At 45.6% G+C, this 19,199-nt stretch overlaps 1 gene segment (V, D, J or C); it reads left to right on the top strand.

Annotated features, from left to right (window-relative positions):
- The first annotated feature begins 9,454 nt into the window (after positions 1-9,454).
- The window catches only part of LOC106988214 (T-cell receptor alpha chain constant-like), a 53,939-nt gene continuing 44,194 nt past the window's right edge, over positions 9,455-19,199 (top strand). The window contains 1 exon segment of the C gene segment in view: positions 9,455-11,282. Within this exon segment, the coding sequence occupies positions 11,270-11,282 (13 nt within the window).

A 19,199-nucleotide genomic window follows, 5' to 3' on the forward strand; every position in this document is an offset into this window, starting at 1 on the left:
ATCAGGAGAGAAATTACGTCTTAAAAGAAAAAGAATTTTTTAAATGGCCAGGCATAAAACAAATGGGCCTACGCCTTTAATTAGGTAGTGAGCAGCCCAAGATGCCCATTAGCTTTCCCTTTAATCCCCTCTCAGGAGGGCTCAGTCCCTCCAGCAGTGCACGGTCACAGCTGCTCTCAGCCCTGCAGCTCCTTTTCAGATATCGCTCTGTTCCCTCGCCTGCCCAGGGAGAGAGAAGGCCTGCCTGCCTGCATGCCTGCTCTCCAGCCAGCAGGCTGGGTGGGGCCCCAGGTGTAAGTGCTGGCTCTCTCCTCTGCCTGGTTTTTGTTGGGCTCCCTATCACAGTGGAACACCGGTAACCAGAACTTCTATTTTGGGTGAGGGACAAGTTTGACTGTCATCCCAAGTAAGTCAAAGAAAATTTTCCATCGCGCGCGCCGTTATGTCAAGCAAGGCCTTTAAACTCCAGCAAGAATTGTCAAAAGTCTGCTACTCTGTTTCTCTGCTTCTGGGGATAACTTTTGCTGGAACATAGCTAAGAGCCCCTCCCCTCCACACAAGAATGATTTATGCCTTGACTGGTCTTTATTGCCCTGCCTGAAAATCCCTGAGGGAAGGAGGCAGGCTGTCCCCTAGCTCACCCCTCACTTCTGCACTGACCAGAGACACTTGGCCCTTTGTGGCACAGGTCGTGGGAGCAGCAAATAGGGGGACAAGTATCAACTGAAAGGAAATGGGCCAGAAGGCTAGAAAAGGGAAATGAGATAATTTGGGAGAAAACCAAAATATGAGGCCGCGTAGAAGGATGAACAGGATGGCAGGGGTGTCCAGGCTCGTCACTGTGTTGGACCCGAGGGATCACTGACAGCACGTGGAGAGAGAAAGAGGGTTTCTGTTCTCTCCAAAGGAAAATTTGGCAGAAGAATTCAAACAGATCTCACATGTCAAGCTCTCCTAATTACAGTCTCGCATCTCAGTTTTTCTCAGTTTCTCTGGCAGGAAATAGGACGAAAGAGTCACTGGTGGCTTTGAGGTTGTAGAAGCATTGCGAAGAGGGGGTGCTACCCGAGAAATGGGTGGGGGGCTGCAGTGCAGTTTAAAGAGTTTGGAACAATGATTTTTGTAATGACTTAGAACACTGTGTGTCTAACTACGGAGGCAACAAATTAACCTTCGGGACAGGAACTAGAGTCACTATTACACCCAGTAAGTACTTCATCCTTGGTCAGGGACTCAGTTATTCTTTAATTTCTAGGTCAGCTGTGTAAGATGCTGGGGGGTCCTACTAGACCATGCAGGCTCAGACATGGGAATTTCTATCTGTCCTTTCTCATAACTGGTAGAGATGGGTGTCAACCAAATATCTGAGGTTTCTGGGGCACTTGAATATTTAATTCAAAATGAGAAAATATGATTCAAAATTCTCTGTTTGCTGCTGCCATCATATGCTAATGTGACATGTGAAGAAAATTCAGACAGAATAACTTCATCTTCACTTTTATCTTGTATGATAATTTTCGCTCCGAGTAGTGCACATGTTTGGAAGAAATGGTAGAAACACAGGCTATCAAAGAGACAAGCAACAAGGAGACCCAGAGAGGCAGGCAGACAGAATGCCAGGCAGTATAATTTTACAAAATTAGTCCAGCCATTGCAAAGTGGCTCTCTTTGCAGATGGCATAGGTACTTGGAAAGGTGCTAAGAGCTGATGTTCTAGGTGGGACAGGCTTACTCAGTGGCAAGACTAAGCACTCATTCCAAGGAGAAAGCTTATTATTTATTTTTTTTAAGTTTCTTTCTTTATTTTTGAGAGGGAGCACAAGCAGGGGAGGGGCACGGAGAGAGAGGGAGAGAGAGAGAAACCCAAGCAGGTTCGGCAATGTCAGTGCAGAGCGCAACTCGGGGCTCGAACCTACGAATCGTGACATCATGACCTGAGCCAGATGCTTAACTGACTGCGCCACTCAGGCGCCCCTCCAAGGGGAAAGTTTACACTTGGAAAACCCAAAGATTTTGTTTTGTTTTGTTTTGTTCCAGTAGTTTATTAGTATGGCAGCACATCTACATTTAGTAAATTATAGTTTAGGCAAGGCACATAATTAACTGTTAAAATCAACTATGTCTAGATCTATGACAGAGAGGGAGAGAGAAAAAGAGAGAGGGATACTGGATATATATACACACAGTAATGTGAAAAACATAGGGCGCATACATTTCTTGCACCTGAAATTAAAAGCTGTGGAAAATCTGAATATGTTCACTTTGTAACCAAAGACAACTTCACAAAATGGAAAGAAAAGCATATTGAAAAAGCGAAAACTGAAGGTATGGAACCTTTCCAAGTCTGCATTTTCCAACTGTCTTAACGACTCAGTTACCTAGAGGAATCTTTTTTTTTTTTTTCTGCATTAGAAATTATAGGCACGAGTACTGAGGATTTGGATGGCTCAGACTCTTACAGTGAAAATTACGTGATAAAGCACCTCCCAGCCAGGCTGGATGGAGCATCTTTAGACATCCAAGGTTTTTCTTCTCCTCTGTCCAGATACAATAGGAAAGTGGAGCTCTCCTTTCTCTGTATCCAAGGACAAGGAGTTCAGAGAGTGTCCCAGAGTTATAAAGCGAGACCTGAGCAATGGGATCTGGGGACCCAGCAATGGTTAGTCGGCTTAGTAGCCAGAAACTTTTGGGGAAATTGTCCAGTATCGAAACATAACAAACCAGGGAAAATGCCAAACTTCCCCGCATCACTAAGAGCAGCTCGGTGTAAGAATGCTATACCCAGCAGGGGACAGTCAGACTGGCTGTAAATCAATGCAGAGCCCCAAATATTTGAAAACTGTATGTGGAGGCCAGCTATAATGAGTTTGTTTCCAAGCAGTGCTTCCAGAAATTGTTAGTGGTTGGTAGTTGCTATGGGTTTTGAAATTAGAGGACATCACAGCACAGTAGAATGTTTTGGAACAGGGGAAGCATGATTAGGATTAATGAGATGAAAGAAAATTCTGGCTAGAGGGCTAGAAAAGTCCTGAAAGAAAAGATACACTAGGCCTTTGGAGTGTTCCTTCAAGGGAAGAGTTGCAACATTTATCTAGGCCAAGAAGCAAAAAGCAAACACAGGCCAATTCCATACACAATCGACCTGGTCACATTTAAAAGTTTCTGCAATTATTCCAACGGCCTTGGCTTGGCTTCTTGGCCAAATCCTAACAGTTCCTAAAAGCAAAGTGGAACAGTCCTCTGTTTCCAGAGCCAAGCCACTGGCCCCCACCCCACCCAGTGCGCACCCCTGCCCACGTGGTTTTTGTAGAGGAGTCTGATGCTGTGGGAAACTACCCAATCTTTGGCTCCGGAACCATTTTGAGAGTCAAGCCTTGTGAGTATAAAACACATTCTGGGACTCCCTAGTCTCAACCCGAGTTTCATTCCGTGCTGAGGAAACTTTCTGGTTTAGACATATTTGATTCCAAGGAAAGAAAGTGAAATTTCAGGGGTACCATAAGAACTTCACTAGTGTCACTCACTTAAGAATCGCCAAGCGTTGCCTCTGAGAGAGCCAATCACACCAATTAACTAGAGTGACCCACAGCTTTAAAATAGAATTAAAAAAAAATTTTTTTTTATGTCAGCATCTCTATGGACCACACTGCTTGCTATTTGATGTCTTGACTCCAAAATGGAAAACTTAGTGTGCAGTCTCAAGCTTAGCCACTTCTCCCAAGCCTGCGACTTAGGGAGGTGTGGGAGCTCAAAGGGCATTTCTGGGTGGTGTCAGGGGGAAGCTGGGCAGACCGGCTGGCGAGATGACACTTGCGACAGGCATCTGCCCTGTTTCTGTAAAGCTGCTGACAACAGTGAGAAGACTGGCAGCAGGGAAAGGCTGATTTTTGGGACCAGGACTCCTTTAACCATCAGGCTAACTTACGTCTGAGGGCAAGTGAGGTCTTCATGTCTTTTCCTATTATGTGTTCTAGACTGACCATTGAGTTGTCCTGTTTTAGATTCCAGATAGACAAACCATGGCGTTGTTTTGTGCCCCTTTAAATATCCGTGACGAAGGGTCTCCATCTTAGCCATCCTTTCCGACATGATGGGGGAGAAGTTTGTGGCCACAGCCACTCTGGTAAAATGGGTTAGTGGCTGTGTAGTGGCACTCCCAGTCCTCATCCTTGGGCCCCTTCCCTCGATCGTGTATTTTTTGAGCTTTTATGACAGCAACAAGGGAGGGGGAGAGATAACCAACAGCACCAGCCGGGCCGGTGTCTGGGGGCTTCTGAGCTGCTGTAGAGGTTCTGAGGGTTTCAGGGCGTGGGTCTCTAGCAGGGAGATTTATGTAAAGGGTTGACCCACAGTGTCAATGTAGGAGGAAGTACTAACAGACTCACCTTTGGGAAGGGGACCGAGCTCATCATCCAGCCCTGTAAGTGTTTCTGCTCAGGACATCAGGATCCAAATGCAGGCCCCCTGGGAACACTTCCCAACCCTGCTCATGAGCCTCTGCTACCCCTGCCACCAATGGCACCTTCCTACACACAGAGGGGATTTTGAGCCGTGTAGATGAGGGAGGTGATACAGTCTGTGATTCGGAGGACTCCTGTGTGCTTTTGCGATTGTTTTTGATTACGAGGCCATTGTTGGGAATTCTAGGCTCCAAGAGACAAAGGGTACCACTTAGGATTGGGGCACAAACATCTGTGGACTGCTTTCTTAGCAGCACTGTGCAATGACTTTCACAGGAATTGCGGAAATGGCTGTGCATGTGGAGGTTTGATTGTTTCTCTTTTTCTGCCTTCATGCCCTCTTCTCTGCCTGACTTAGAGACCTTACATTAGAACAGTGATTAATCATTTGATTTCTGAGCCCCATCACTCATCAAGTCTGGCAAGAGGGATCCATTAACATAAAACCCAGAAAGGAAAAGGACAAAGAGTTCACTTCCCAGAGTCTCCAGGGTTGAACTTGACAAGTCTTTGGCCTTAATCAACGAGCCAGCACCCTATGATCAGTTGAGGCCAAAGAGGGCCACAGGCTGATAGTGTTAGCCAAGCAGGTATCTGCCTGGACCCCCCTGCCCTCACAGGGGCTAAGAGTGCAGTGTTTGGAAAATGGACATGGGTCCCTGAGGGCCCACCCGGCTGTACATCTGGGAGGAGGTCATGGAGAGAGCTCTGAGTAAGCCAGTGGAGGGTGGTGACCAGATGGAAACTTGAGCAAGTTTCTGTTATGGAGCATCTCACAGTGTGACCACTGGCAGTGCCAGGAAATTAGTCTTTGGGACTGGAACGAGACTTCAGGTCACCCCGGGTAGGTGATAGGAGCCATGAGGTAACTTAACTGTGTGTTGCTTTAAAACAGGGGGTACTACAGAGGGAATGTCCTGGCTGGATATAGTCCTTCCTCCCTTCCAGTGGAGGTGATCTCACAGAGGATATCTGCATTCAGTCAGAATTTGTGTTATTTTTATTTCCATTACTGAATCTTTCCTTTCCACCTGGGCAAACAGACTTCTCCCTGCTCCACGCTTCTTCAGTCTTCATATCCTATGTGTTTCCATTGGAACAGTGGGTCTGGGAATTAATTTGTCACTCCAGGCAGCAGAACGAAAAGGGTTCTCAAATGGAGACTAGAGAGTGCCACTTATTCTGGTAACTTTTCAGCGGCGATACGTGCAAATGGAAGGAAGTGGGCTAGGTGAACTTCTAATGACTGTTTTAGAGAGACTGTAAGGAAACTTGCTTAACGTCCTACACACTCAGCTTCTGAGAGGAGTCATTTGGTCAGACACTCAGTGCACTAAAAGCAAAACCTCGACCCTCTGAACACATAGTCAATCGCTAACCCTCTCCCCCAAAGCTCTGCTGTGTTTCATTATTTGCCAATTACAAGATGACTACATGATAATTAACATGAAATTATATAGATGAGTAGTTTGAGTATTTTGAACCCATAATTAAGATGCAAATTATAGAAGTTCTGGAGCATGCCACGAGCCAGTACCTCATACATAGTGGTCCCTGAAGACAAACAGTGTGTTTGGGCACGATTTGTTTGTGGCATAGGTTGATACACAGTTCAGGAACTGTTTGCAAGCTGATTAGATGTCTCCAAGTGCCAATTTGGGGTCTAGATGAGCTGTGCTCAGTGAGCTGAGAAGTGCCCGCTTTTACAGCCTAGAAGCATGACAAGGTGGCTGGGTTCCTATAGTAAATGGAGAATAGGACTATTGCGTTGTGTGGTACTGGTGGATGCCTCTCCCCTTCATCCCTGCCATGCTGGGAGCCTGGCTGCAAGTCTTCCCCAGGAGGTTTTTGTTAAAGGGTGTGTCACTGTGGCAATAACAACAATGACCTACGCTTTGGAGCAGGGACCAGACTGACGGTAAAGCCATGTGAGTGAGGGGAGTGGGTCAATCTCAAAAGCTGATCAGGGCGAGTAGTGGTGTTCTTCTGTGCAGTTTTAGTGGGATTAAGACACTGCCCCTCCCAACCGAACCGAGGCTCCCAGTTTCTTTGTGCCTGAGCTGGTTGGAAGTCTGTCAGTTAATGAATTCAGGCAATCCTAAGGACAGATCATAGAGAAGTAGAAGTTTTCACTGGCTTCTTCATTGGCTCTGGATATAAAGAAATGCTAAGGATAACAGGCAAACCCACATTCTGTGATAAGATGAAGACCTAACAACTCAGAAATTGGGGTTTCCTCCATAAGGACCCCTCTAATCCAAAAGGAGTGCAAGCAGCTCTCTTAATGTGGTTTTTGGCTTTTGTTGGTTTTGTTGTTGTTTTTACTAATATTCTTTATACGAACTACGGCTCTGAAAGTGGCATGGTGCTCCTACCCCCGGTGTTAACCATCTGTGTTAGGTGGTTTGTCTCTGCCTGACCTTGTGAGTTGTCCTATGTGTCTCAGGCATGAGCAGGCCATCAAAACCCAGTGTTCTGGAAGCAAAATGGATGGTTTAAGAGCAAGCTCAGATCTCTCTGCACAGCTGGCTGTTACTTTTAGAGGGATGTCCTAACCCTGCCGAGGAGCTGGGAGCTGAGGCTGTGGGGCGGTGAGTCTTCTGCCAGAGGGGAAAGTGGCCTCGCTCTTCCAGTCTCCCCCTCAGTCCTTCCTTCCTCCTGATTATTGTAAGGCCTCATATGACTGTGTGAATTATGGAGGCAGCCAAAGCAAGCTCTACTTTGGAAAAGGCACTAAACTCTCTGTTAAACCAAGTAAGTTGGGGGGGTGGTCTCAGAAACTAAATCGGTGAGCAGGACTCAAGGATGACCCAGAGTGAAGGAGGCAAAATTCACCAGCATCTTTCTCTGTGGTGTCTTTCCACACTTCACCCATGACCCTCAAAACTGCCCCTGGTCTATGCCCCTGGCTGTCCTCAGTCCAGACGGGCACTTCCCTCTGCTGGACGGCAGAAAACTCTGGGCTTCATAACAGGAAACAAAGTTCTCCCCAGGATGGCATTTCTCAGGAGTGATCACCTGCCTCACTGTGGTGAGTGGGCAACCTTCTCAGCAGTGGTGTCGTAGATGAGCCATGGTCTGTGTGGCTGCTGTGTGGTTGGTTTTCAGACACTAGAGTTAATGGAGCACCCCAGGAGGGGGGCAGCAGAGTGGTTACTGCGAGGGGCTTTTTATTTAGGGAAAACGCACTGTGGAACTCAGACGGCGGGTATGTAGTCAACTTTGGCAAAGGCACCTCACTGCTGGTCACACCCGGTGAGTTCTTGTGGTTAACTAATTATTCTTTCTGGAAAGAAACCCAGTGGGGCCTGTTGAAACACAGCTGAATTTAATTGCTTCGTTTAGCGTGCAGGCATTAACTGTGTCAGATGTGTGAGCCAGATATGAATACATGTTTCCCCAGAGGCTGGATTTGGTTATCAGGTCTATGGGCAGTTTGATAAATTGTATTAATACCACAGGCGGTGTTTCTCGAAAGTCCACATAGCATGTTAAGGCTTTGGGAAAGAGGCAGAGATAAGAGAAAGAAAGGCTCTGTGTTAGAGACAGAAACAAACCAGTGGAAAGGGAGGCGACCAAAGCAGGAGTGTGTAGCCAAGGAAGTGTGTCCTTAACAGACAAGTGACGGGGACCCAGTTGAGTTTATGCCCGTGTCACCGGGTAGAGGTGAAAAATCTGGGAAGTGGACTGGGGACTCGGATGAGGGTTGAGCAGCAGGAGTTAAAAGCTTCTCATGGCTTTCTGGACAGCCCCCTTTTCGCCGAGAGGACCCACTTCACCCATTCACCTGACCGAGCTGTCCCTGTGGGAGGAGCAGAGAATCCCGACACCCTGAAAAGCTCCCCACCTCCACTGGATTATCTGTGATAAAGCAGAATGTTTATCCAAACTGTGAAGCTGTCAGGGACAGGGTAATAGAGATGGATTGTAGAAAGCAGTATCGAAGAGTTACGGGCCATCCCCACACCTTGCAGAATTCAGTGTTTTTTGGTTGTGCTTTTGTTGTTGTTGTTTTGCTTTCCCATTAGAGTCGCAGCAACTGGGTGCTTTCCATGCCGACATACTCTTTGTAGCAATGCCTGCCACTTTACATTTTGTGGTATTTCTCGTCGACAACCCTCTATGCCTGAAGCAGGTGTGACAATGTAATGGGGCTGATTTGTCAACAAATGGAGTTGATACATTTAAATGAGTGGCCCAGCCAAACCACTCAGCTTCAAGTGGCACACAGGTTATTCCAACACTGCCCATGGCACCCCTTCGCTTTTGAATCCACCCTCAAAGGTCAAGGCACGTCCTTTTTTTTTTTTTTTTAAGACACATTCTTTTTGTACCATCCATGATGCCTCTGTCTTTGAAGGTGGATTTCATTTTTGTTAATAATCACAAGCCTTTCAGAGCCATGATTTATAAAATAAAGGAGGGACTCAAACTAGTTACTGGTACTATTTTGGTTCCAAAATGAGGTATGAATATAAAATAGTATCATTGGTGTGTTTGTGTGGCTCATAAACTGATTCTCATCGAGAGTCCTAAAGGGACTACTTCAAAGGGGTCAAAAATCATTTAGATGTTCAAATCCTGAGATGTTTTGAGCCTCTTTTAGCTATTTTATCCTCTTTACTTAATAAACACACTTAAGATAAACATAGCATGAAATTGAGAAAGTTTTGCAAACTCAGACCTCATCAAACCAATGAAGACTTTATGTATGAACTGAGATAATTATCCCAAATAAATTCCTTTTGGAAAAACATGAGGGCACTACCTTCCAATGGGAAGTGCATATGATGTCCTACTAATTGATAACAAACCTGTTCCACGAAATGGTAACTTTATGTCGGTTTGTGTAGAGCCACATAACACTGTGACAACTCAGGAAACTACAAATACATCTTTGGAGAAGGCACCAGGCTGACGGTTTTACCAAGTGAGTACTACAGACAAGACAAGACTTTATTTTTAAAGCTGCTGGTGTTCAAGGATCAAGAGAAGGTAAAATAAGAGAGATATTCATTATAAACTATAGAAGCAAAAATTACTGCTCCCTAAAGTGGTAATTCTGGGTCTCTCTACTCCAGACAGGAGAGGTAAAGGAGACTTCTGAGGACCACCATGATGGATTTACCACCATTTTCATTTGAATTGTATTAATCCTTAGAAAAATATTAGCTAAAATGCTTGAGAGACCCCTCTAAACACTGTAGGAATTCCTTGGTCCGTATTCTCTTCTTTTAAAACTGTATTCTCATTCCATACTTTTCACTTGCTTTTCCCACCCTTCTTTTGACCTCCCTCCTTTGTCCAACTCAACATTTCATCTGGGCATTCATATTTTGAGAAACCATTATGCCCACTTCTTAGCCTGTTACTTAAGACTCTAAAACCTGGCCATTTTGGTTCTCTAAATTTATTCCTACTTGTTCCCTTCCACAAATGCTCTGCTCGAGGCAAATGAGGCACCTACTTCCCCTGAATGCCTGCACTTGCCCAAACCAATACCTGGTGTTCATAAATCAGTCACCATGGACCCACAACTGTAAACAGACTAGCACACATGAAACACATTGAGTTTCACAGGTGACACCGTACTGAATTTCATAGGGAGAGCTTGAGAAATCATATCCCTTTTTAAAAATTAAAGAGGCTTGGGTAAGAGAGATCCAGCAAGCAAATAGCAAAGTAGGAAGGAAGGAAATGCTTCTGTAGTGGATGTGGGAAGGAGGGATCTATCCACAGGAAGATATTCTCCAGAGGAGAAAAAACACTGACTAAATCCAAGAAGGAAATGTATCGGCTGCCATATTACCTGTGTGTTCCTTGTTTCCCCCCTGGTATGGTCTGTTCCTGATTGTTTCTTGTTAAGCCCATGGTCCTCCAAGCAGCCAGAGGTGAGGAAAAGGGAGGACACCATGCTATACACTCAGCAGGGGTGTCCATGGACTTTTCTTCTCAGATTTTCCTTCAAGTTACCCTCAAAGTTAAGAGAGATTCAAAAGATTCACCTAGACAGAATAGGAGAAGCTGCCTATAAGAGAAACATTTCAGGTTAGCTCTCAACATGTGTTACCTGAGGAAAGGGACAGTAAGAATGGAAAAGTGTCTACTGGGACAAAGACAGAAAATGTCTTGTCCTGGTGACCATCTGAGCAGGGAGTAGAAAGGGCTGGAGTTGGAGTTGGTGAATTCAGGGCTGGCCAGTGCCTGTAACTGTCTTTAGTTCTATGGAATGAGAAAAGGTGAGAATCCCCTCTGCTGTTCCACAAGCTGGACGTCGGTCAGAGCTGTCTGGCTCCAGCACCCCGAGGGATGGACCGACATGCTGACCCCCACCCCTGCCGGGGGGCCCTGGCAGCCACCCTCAGTCTCTCCCACGGTGACGACAATATCTCTGACTGCTTTGGCGTGGTGCCATGGACACGAACTGTTCCTCCTTTGTCCAAACGAGGAATATGATCTTCAGAACCCCTGGAGAATTATTATCTAAAACACCAGAGGATACACTAGGATTTTGGCAGTCAGCATTCTGGGCTTGTACAGGAAAACTCCCTCTTTAGAATATTTAGAAAGAATATCCTTCATTTATCCAACGTGGAAACAGTCCTGAAATCCAAGCTGGTGCTAAGATTCTGTGCCAGGTTATTACTGTGACAATTACTTAATATTCTCTGTGCTCACGGTATCGCTCCTTCCAGAAGATCTTTAGGGAAAACTTAGTTCAGTTTCTAGGAGGTTTTTGCTGAGCTGAAGATCACTGTGTGAATAATAATGCGGGCAGCAAGCTCACATTTGGAGGGGGAACAAGGTTAATGGTCAAATCCTGTGAGTATCTCTGCTGAATCCATAATGAGTGCTCTAATTTCTAAAGGAAGCCATAGCACTGAGCTTCATTTGGGGACTGTTTTCTCCACCCAATTTTATTTTTTATGTTAATTCTGATTACGAATCCTCATGATTATACTGTGCCATAGGTACATGATTATACATATGCCATAGGTACATGTGAAAATGGGCACATGTGTGATGGCCGGGCACAGGAACAGATGGATTGGAGAGTAACAGGCTCCTTGTGCTTTTTGTCTTAACCGTCGGGTGAGAAAGTCCTGACTGTGTTGAGTGCAGGGATGCGTGAGCACTGGAGTCAGGAGAGTCCTTCTCCAGTGGCTTTGTCAGGATTGCCCGACTCCTTCCTGGTCAGGGAGTGGGTCGGTCTAGAGGGGAGGGATGCACTATTTAATCCGAGAAGAGCCTTTCCATCCCAACCACGCTACGAATTGACCACAATAATACGTAGTCCCCTCCACTGCCTCTTTGGCTGGGGTCCCAGCTGGAGGAGCACGCTGCCTGGATTGGGGGATTGAAAGGGAGTTCCTGGTACACGTTGGCCTGGTCGGTTTCTGTAAGGCTTTCTATGACTGTGTAATATTGGCAACAACCGTAAGCTGATTTGGGGATTGGGGACAAGTCTGGCAGTAAATCCAAGTGAGTCTTCAAATTAACTCTCTCAAACCTGTCTGTGCAGTTTGCAATATCTCAGAAACCGTCTCTCCCTTTTGAGCCCTAATGTTTAAAATGTGCAGTTGCAGGTGGTGTTTTTCTCCCGTCCACCCAAGCTGAGCCCTTGCATCTCCTCCAGTCAAAATGACAAGATAGAGGGATCCAGGAATGCAGGGTAGGAAGGCAGTTGGAGTACCTGACTGTTTTCTTATAGAGCAAACAGGTGGGCCCATTCCAAAAAAGGGCTATTAGGGAGCGTTGAAAGTTGGAGAAGGTGGGAATATGCATCATGTTTCATGGCCTCCTCCATGCATACTGTGCCAACTTCACATGGGCCATTGTAAATACTGTTCCCCTGAGGCCAAAGATAAGTCAAGCACTGCCGGGAACTCCCAGGACTCAGGGCCATCCCTGTGACCTCCTTGGAGAGCACCTCCCCACCAAGAACAACCCAGGATGACTCAGATTTGCCATATAATTACTGCTTCTCTCAGCCTTCCTTGGCTCACAGCCTTATAGTGAATTTGTTAGAAGTAACGGGAAAGAAATTGGTTTCATCCTAATTCTGGCCTCCCCCAAGAAGTTCTTCTCTCCAAGAATCTCCAAGAGCATCTTAGAGACCACCTACCCTGTTTGGAATTGTGCTTTGTATAACCAGGCTGTGTTTGTTCCCAGTAGTGTTTGCTGTGGCTTTGGCTGGGGCTAGCTCCCAGGACAATTCCAGGCTTGGCAAAGCTCAGGGAGAAGAAGGGGAGTTCACAGTGGAGCCAAGGGGCTTCAGGAAAGACATCTTTGATATAGGGGTTAATGAATTTCTAAACAAGCTTCTGTGTGTTAACCTGATAAGACTCTCCAGGGAGAAGGTCACCTTACCTTTGCAGCTCTAAATGTAAGACATGCGTTGCAAGAAAAAAAAAAATGGGAAATGTCAATTGCAGTGCCAAAATGAAGGGACTGGGTATAAATACTGAATCAGTTTTAATGTTCAGTTTGTGAAATGTAAGCCTTTCAGCAGAACCAGCTCAGGGTACATTTGTTAGGATCAGTGAGCTAACTGTTTTGTCAATGTTACTGGCATACACACTTCAAAGGAGAACCCGAAATAGAAAAAATGGCTAAGAGCATAGTGGTTAAGAACATGAATTTTGGAATCAAACTGCCTGGGCAAACCCTAACTCTGCTATTTACTGGACGTGTGACCTTCGGCAGGTTACCTAATCTCTTTATGCCTCCTTTTTCTCATCTGTAAAATGGGGATAATAATACTACCTACCTCACAGAATTATCAGATTAAAAGAGTTAACACCTATAAAGGGCTTTGCCTAGTGGCTGGCACATAGTAAGTCTTCAACAAATATCAGTTATTATTACTAGATCAGGTTGCTGGCAGGAAGGAAAAGGAAAAAATCCTATCCTAAAGTTTTTGTAAAGTGCAGCAGTGGAGTGTGGCTCTGGCAGCAGAGGAAAGTTCATCTTTGGGCAGGGGACAAGTTTACAAGTAAAACCAGGTGGGTCTGAATGTTCCTGACTGAGGCACAACTGCCCACTACATTCCTTTTGAGGGTCATCTTATCCACCTTCTCCATTTCTAACCAAGGACTTTGATTGTTAGGTTTTATTTTCCTTTTATACAAGCTAGTAGGATGTGTGTAAAGCCCGGCTAATAGGGTCTTCTCTAACCCATTTGGTTTCAGCTAGAGGCAAAAAGGGCAGAAAGACTGGAGGTGATCTGGGTCTGGAAATTCTAGGCTAAGACTGAGAGACTATAAATTTGGCTGACCTTGGAGAAATAAAAACATCCAATGTGAGAGGCTCACAGAAAGTAAAAGTGATTTTCCTAATAGTACACTAGAGTAGAAACCGCCCCTATGGCTACTAGAATTCTCCAAGGACTGTCATTCAGGGAGAAAACTGTCTTTCAAGCATGGAAATAGCAAGCTTTTATTTGAAATGCAGAAAAAATGAGGAGGAAAGAAGAGAAACTGTTGGTGACTTGGATTTTTTTTCTTTTGTCAAGAAACATGGAAGACCGCATTTTACATAGGATGAGGTTTTGGTTTTTTAAGTTTATTTATCTTGAGAAAGAGAGAGGGAGAATGGGTGGGGGAGAGGCAGAGAGAGAGGGCGAGAGAGAGAACCCCAGGCAGGCTCTGTGCTGTCAGTGCAGAGCCCGACACGGGACTCAATCCCACAGCCCGTGGGATCTTGACCTGAGCCGAAACCAAGAGTCGGAGGCTTAACCGACTGAGCCGCCCAGGAGCCCCTCCACAGGATGATTTTTAAGAGGCTATCACCAAATAGGAGTCGAAATGTGTGCAGCATACCCCTGGTGAGTGTTATAGAGGAAGAAGAGGAAGGAAATTTAGCAGAGTATAGCCTTTTTGTGCTGGGCAAAAACACTGTGCTGATTCTGGAACAAACAAGCTTGTCTTTGGGACTGGAACAAGACTCACCGTTATTCCCTGTAAGTCCTTTACCACTTGAGAGAAAGCCCTTAATCTATAATGACCAGCTCTCACATCCCAGACAGCTAATGAATTTCTAAATGAGCTTCCGTGTGTTAACTTGATAAGACTCTCCAGGGAGAAGGTCACCCTTACTTTCCTGGCTCTAAATGTAAGACATGTTTTGAAAGAAAAAAATTAGGAAATGTCAATTGCAGTGCCAAAATGAAGACAGTGGATATAAATATTGGACCAGTTTTAATGTTAAGTTTATAAAATGTAACCCTTTCAGAAGAACCGTTTCAGGGCACATTTATTAGTTTGTGTCTACACAGCACAATTGTCCAGTTAATTTGATTAATGTCAGCAGCTGATCCAGATATTTAGGCACTTCCTTGAGAAAACTTCTTTGAGCTCAAAATTGCCTGAATTGACTGTCACATTACCTAAATAATTGCCAGATCTGTTTTACTTTGTGCTGTATAGACTCAGCCTAATAAAAACAAATGCTGTTTTGTTTTTCCCCCAGTCTGTCTCCTCTCCACACAGAAAGTTTTCCTTCTATTCACACAAAGAAAAGATACCCAGCAAGCCATTTGACTGATTGCTGCTGCTAGTTTGCATTTATATGACTCCTTTCCCTGGAAGAGATTAAGACACTTCATACGACTTATTAGCTAAACAGATTGACAGCCTAATTAGAAGGAGAGACGCAGATTCTGAGTATCTTTTTGTGGCTGCTGTTCCTGCCCCTTCGTGTAGAACATTTGATCAGATACATTTCTGTGATACAGAAATGAGAAAAGGAGGCGATCTTTGTTTGTAGTGTGGGTCTTCTCTGCCATACGTGAGAGGTGGTTACAGGAGGTAGAACAGTACTAAATAGGTCAGGGCAACTGACGGAGCCAGGAGCATTTCTTTCCCCTAGAACCCTTGTGTTCCCACAAAGCAGGGCACGACAGATTTTAACATCAGCTGTTGGTGTGTGTCTACTCCTTCTTACTTTGGTTTTCAGACCCTTCCACTCCAGGTCTGTCCCTTCCATCACTGGCTCCTTTCTCTCTCCTTTGATTCCTGGCAACCATGTCCACCCCAGCACCAACCCCACCACACACTGCTGCCTGCCTCTTTAGCCCATCCGTTGTATTTCGGAGAAGTTTCTTGCCTCCTTCGGTGATCCTCAATGGCTCAGGCACCTGAGGAAATCCTCCCTGAAGGCAGATCCCAGAAGAGTCGCCATGGAGGTGGAGGTGGCCACCATGGGCTACCGAACGCCTACATCAAGGCTGGCACAGGGGGCCCTGGATGAGGAACACCCCCTGGAGGAAGATCTGCGTGGAGTAAGGAACACCATGGTTTTCATGGTACATGAGTCTGAATCCTCTCCTATCTGGGAAACTGTAGCTTCCACCTTGGGACCCAAGACACATTGTCTCTGAAGAGACGTTTCACAGCAGGCTTTTCGTAGTAGCGTCAGCCACTGTGGACTGACAGGCTTTGGGGATGTGCTGCATTTTGGGTCCAGCACTCAAGTGATGGTCATAACCGCGTAAGTGTCTTTTTTCCTCTCTGTGCACGAGTATGTCTGTAAATCATATCGAGGGCTTCTGTTTTATCCCCCATTTCCCAGGGAGTACTGAGCGTATACAGTTTCCGGATCTAGCTACACTGCCAGTTTGACCATTAAGATGGTGAAACTCGTTTTAAAAATAACTTTGACTGATTTCATTTAATGCCACCAACAGCAAAGGGAAATTGGCATGTCATGGCAAGCTAATCGATGCTCATTCACCACTGGGGGGGGGGGGGCAGGGTGAGGGGAGGTGGGGGCTGTCATTTCTTCTTATCCCTCCCTCCCTCCCTTCCCCCAGCAGTGAGGCCTCAGAATTCAGCTGACCTTTTCCACGCCTTTCCCTTCTGGCAGATTAAGTGGTCGTGTTTGCTAACTTTCTTGTGAAAAAACACACGAGACAGATCTATTCTCCCTCAGTTTTTACTAAGAAAGCTTTTCGTTAGTGATTTTGACAATAAACTTCGGCTAACATATTCCCCCCACCCCACCCCACCCCCGTTCCTGTTAGTAATATCTTGGCTTGAACAAGCCCATTTCCCCCACATTATTCAAAATGCGTTTCTCTGGTGTGAACCCACTGCTCTACCCCCAGCCCTTTTATCTTCTCAACATGCTCTAATAAGATAAACAGGGTCACACATAATCAGACATATTTCACAGACAGAAAAGCCAAAGCACAGACAAGTTAAATAATTTAAGTCAAACCAAAAAAACCAGAACTGAGATTATAGCTTGAGACGCCCTGTTTTCTTAGGGTGAATTATTTTGAGCTGTCATCTTTGTGAATTGAAAACAATAGGCACAGGCCCTGGGAACGTGCAGGGGTTGAAATTTAACCAAAACAAAAATGGACTGTGTCACTGCACTGTGTTTTAAATGGATCTCCAAGCGTTTGTAGCTGGTAGTTATCAGCTGCATCCTGGGCTCAGGGAGTTTTTGTAGGCCTCAGTATCACAGTGTTCGCCAACAGTGGCAAATTCTTCTTTGGGGCTGGAACCAGATTACAAGTGTTTCCAAGTAAGTGCTGGAAACCAAGCAGCGATTTTGAAAAGGTGTTTTCTATTAAATGGCCAACTTGCTTTGGTACCTCCTCACGGTACTGCAGGCCGCCTAACAGTGTGCTCTGTAGGGTCCTCGGCGCCTCCACCTGCCTGGGTCCCTAGGGACTCTGGTCTCACAGGTAGAACTCTCTGTAAACCAAATCAGCTTAACCTATGTATGAATGCCATGGTTCTGACTAGAATCTTATCAGCAGTGAAAATAAGACGCTAGAGAATCAGATGCATTACGACTCCAGACAAATGATCTGTTCCTCTCTTTTGCATTTTTATTTAAAATATTGGGGAAGGCGAAGCAAGTTCAACTTCACCAATCTGAAAACTTTATGAATTATGCTTCTCTTATATGCAGAGAGACCTAGATTGACTTTGGATGTTTAGTCATTCAATTTCACCATCTGTGTGTGGAATCTGTAATGGGCAAGGGAATCAAATATAATTAAATGAGCAAATAATCTTCAGTAGTCAATATTCCTACATTGTTTTATGTGCTTTGCTCTGGACTTTTTATCTGGGATTTATCTCTAATAGGCTCCCCAGAAGGACAGTGAAGGTTTTTGTTAAGGTTTTTGTGTCTGTGTGGATAGCAACTATCGGTTGATCTGGGGCTCTGGGACCAAGCTAATTATAAAGCCAGGTAAGTCTCAGGTGCCTGTAAGGGAGAGGAGACATGAGTTGAATAATACAGGAAGCATAGCATGCAAATTATATTTTTAAGAACAATCTGGCTTGCTGGAGACAATGCACTCAACCCAAATAGGGTTTTCACTCCCAGTGAGAGGAAATGTCAGCCACCAGCTCTCTTGTTTGGTCTAGTTGCTTCCAGAATGAATAATACTTAACTAGCCCTGTACGAGAGCAGAGCTGACTTGTTGGGGAGTATCTAATTCCCCCTGATACAGTTAGACTTCTTTCCTAAGGATAGAACCGGCTTCATTCCACTGGAAGAGCAAATTCAAAGAAAAGAGAAAGGTCCACAGTCAAAGACCAATGGGTGAAAAGTAGTGTGTCTGCAGCTTTCCCCACATCATTGCCTCTGGCTCCTGTCTTGGGTAGCTGCAGCTTTCCCCACATCACTGCCTCTGGCTCCCGTCTTTGGATGCCTGCAAAACTTCCAGTCACTTGCTGGTGCATCACCTCGGGTTCTGGGCCTTAGTGCAAGTCCCACAAGGATGGAACTTAACAGGCAGTATCGGGGCAGGTCAAGGAAATATGGAGGCTGAAGGGATACCTGGCAAGTTGGCCTTTGCAGTGGTGGGACAGAGACGTGCTTAGCCTAGAAAGACTAGGCCCATCCTCACCCCATCCCACCATGCCCCTTCCTGTGGGTTATTGTAAGGCTCTGAAGGGCTGTGTGAATTATGGGGGTGCTGGAAACAAGCTCATCTTTGGGACCGGAACTGCACTTTCTGTGAAGCCAAGTGCGTGAGTAGTGGGGTTCTGTGTCCATGGCAAGTGGCCAGTAGTGGCCACTCTGGTGAGAAGGAGGGCTGGGGCTGCCCTGGTACCCCCACGGTCATCCCTTTCCTACCATGCTACAGCCAAGAAGGGGAAACAGTACGAAGGTTGAGATAAATCCTAGGAAGGAAAACTTCTGTGGCAATGTTGTTCTTATCTAAATGCTGCAGGCTTTCTGCTCCGTGAATTCAATTTCCAGGCCACATATCTGCTCTGGTCGTACCTTTACCTGGGGAGAGACAGCCTCTGCTAACCTGTTTGTACAATTGTGTGTCAGCTGGTCCAAGCACCTTCTCCTACCAGCCATCTCTTCTTTGTCTTGTTCTTCCAAACAAGACTGTAGAGCTACATGGGGGGAGATTGCTAAGAAGTCGGGCGGAACTGACCCAGAGCTGGAGGAGGACAGAGAGGAGGCTTAGAGTAGGTTAACTCAGTTTTAAAACTGTGACCCTTGTAGCACCTTCCTGTCTTTCCTACGTTTGTCTCCCCTTTCATTTTCCCCTACAATGAGTCCTTTTGGTTCATTCTGGACACCTACTGCTCCCAGGCTGAGGGGTCAAAAATTCAGGTTTGAATTCTTTCTCTCCAAATCTGAAGAATCAGCAAGTCACAGTCATGTCAGAGATGAGATCGAGTCTCCTCTCTCAGAGTGTACAGTTCTGACACTCAAGCTCTACTTTTAACCAAGACCTGGTACCACTGTCTTAGA

The sequence above is a fragment of the Acinonyx jubatus genome, chromosome B3 (genome assembly GCF_027475565.1).
Source record: "Acinonyx jubatus isolate Ajub_Pintada_27869175 chromosome B3, VMU_Ajub_asm_v1.0, whole genome shotgun sequence".
NCBI classification, from domain to species: domain Eukaryota; kingdom Metazoa; phylum Chordata; class Mammalia; order Carnivora; family Felidae; genus Acinonyx; species Acinonyx jubatus.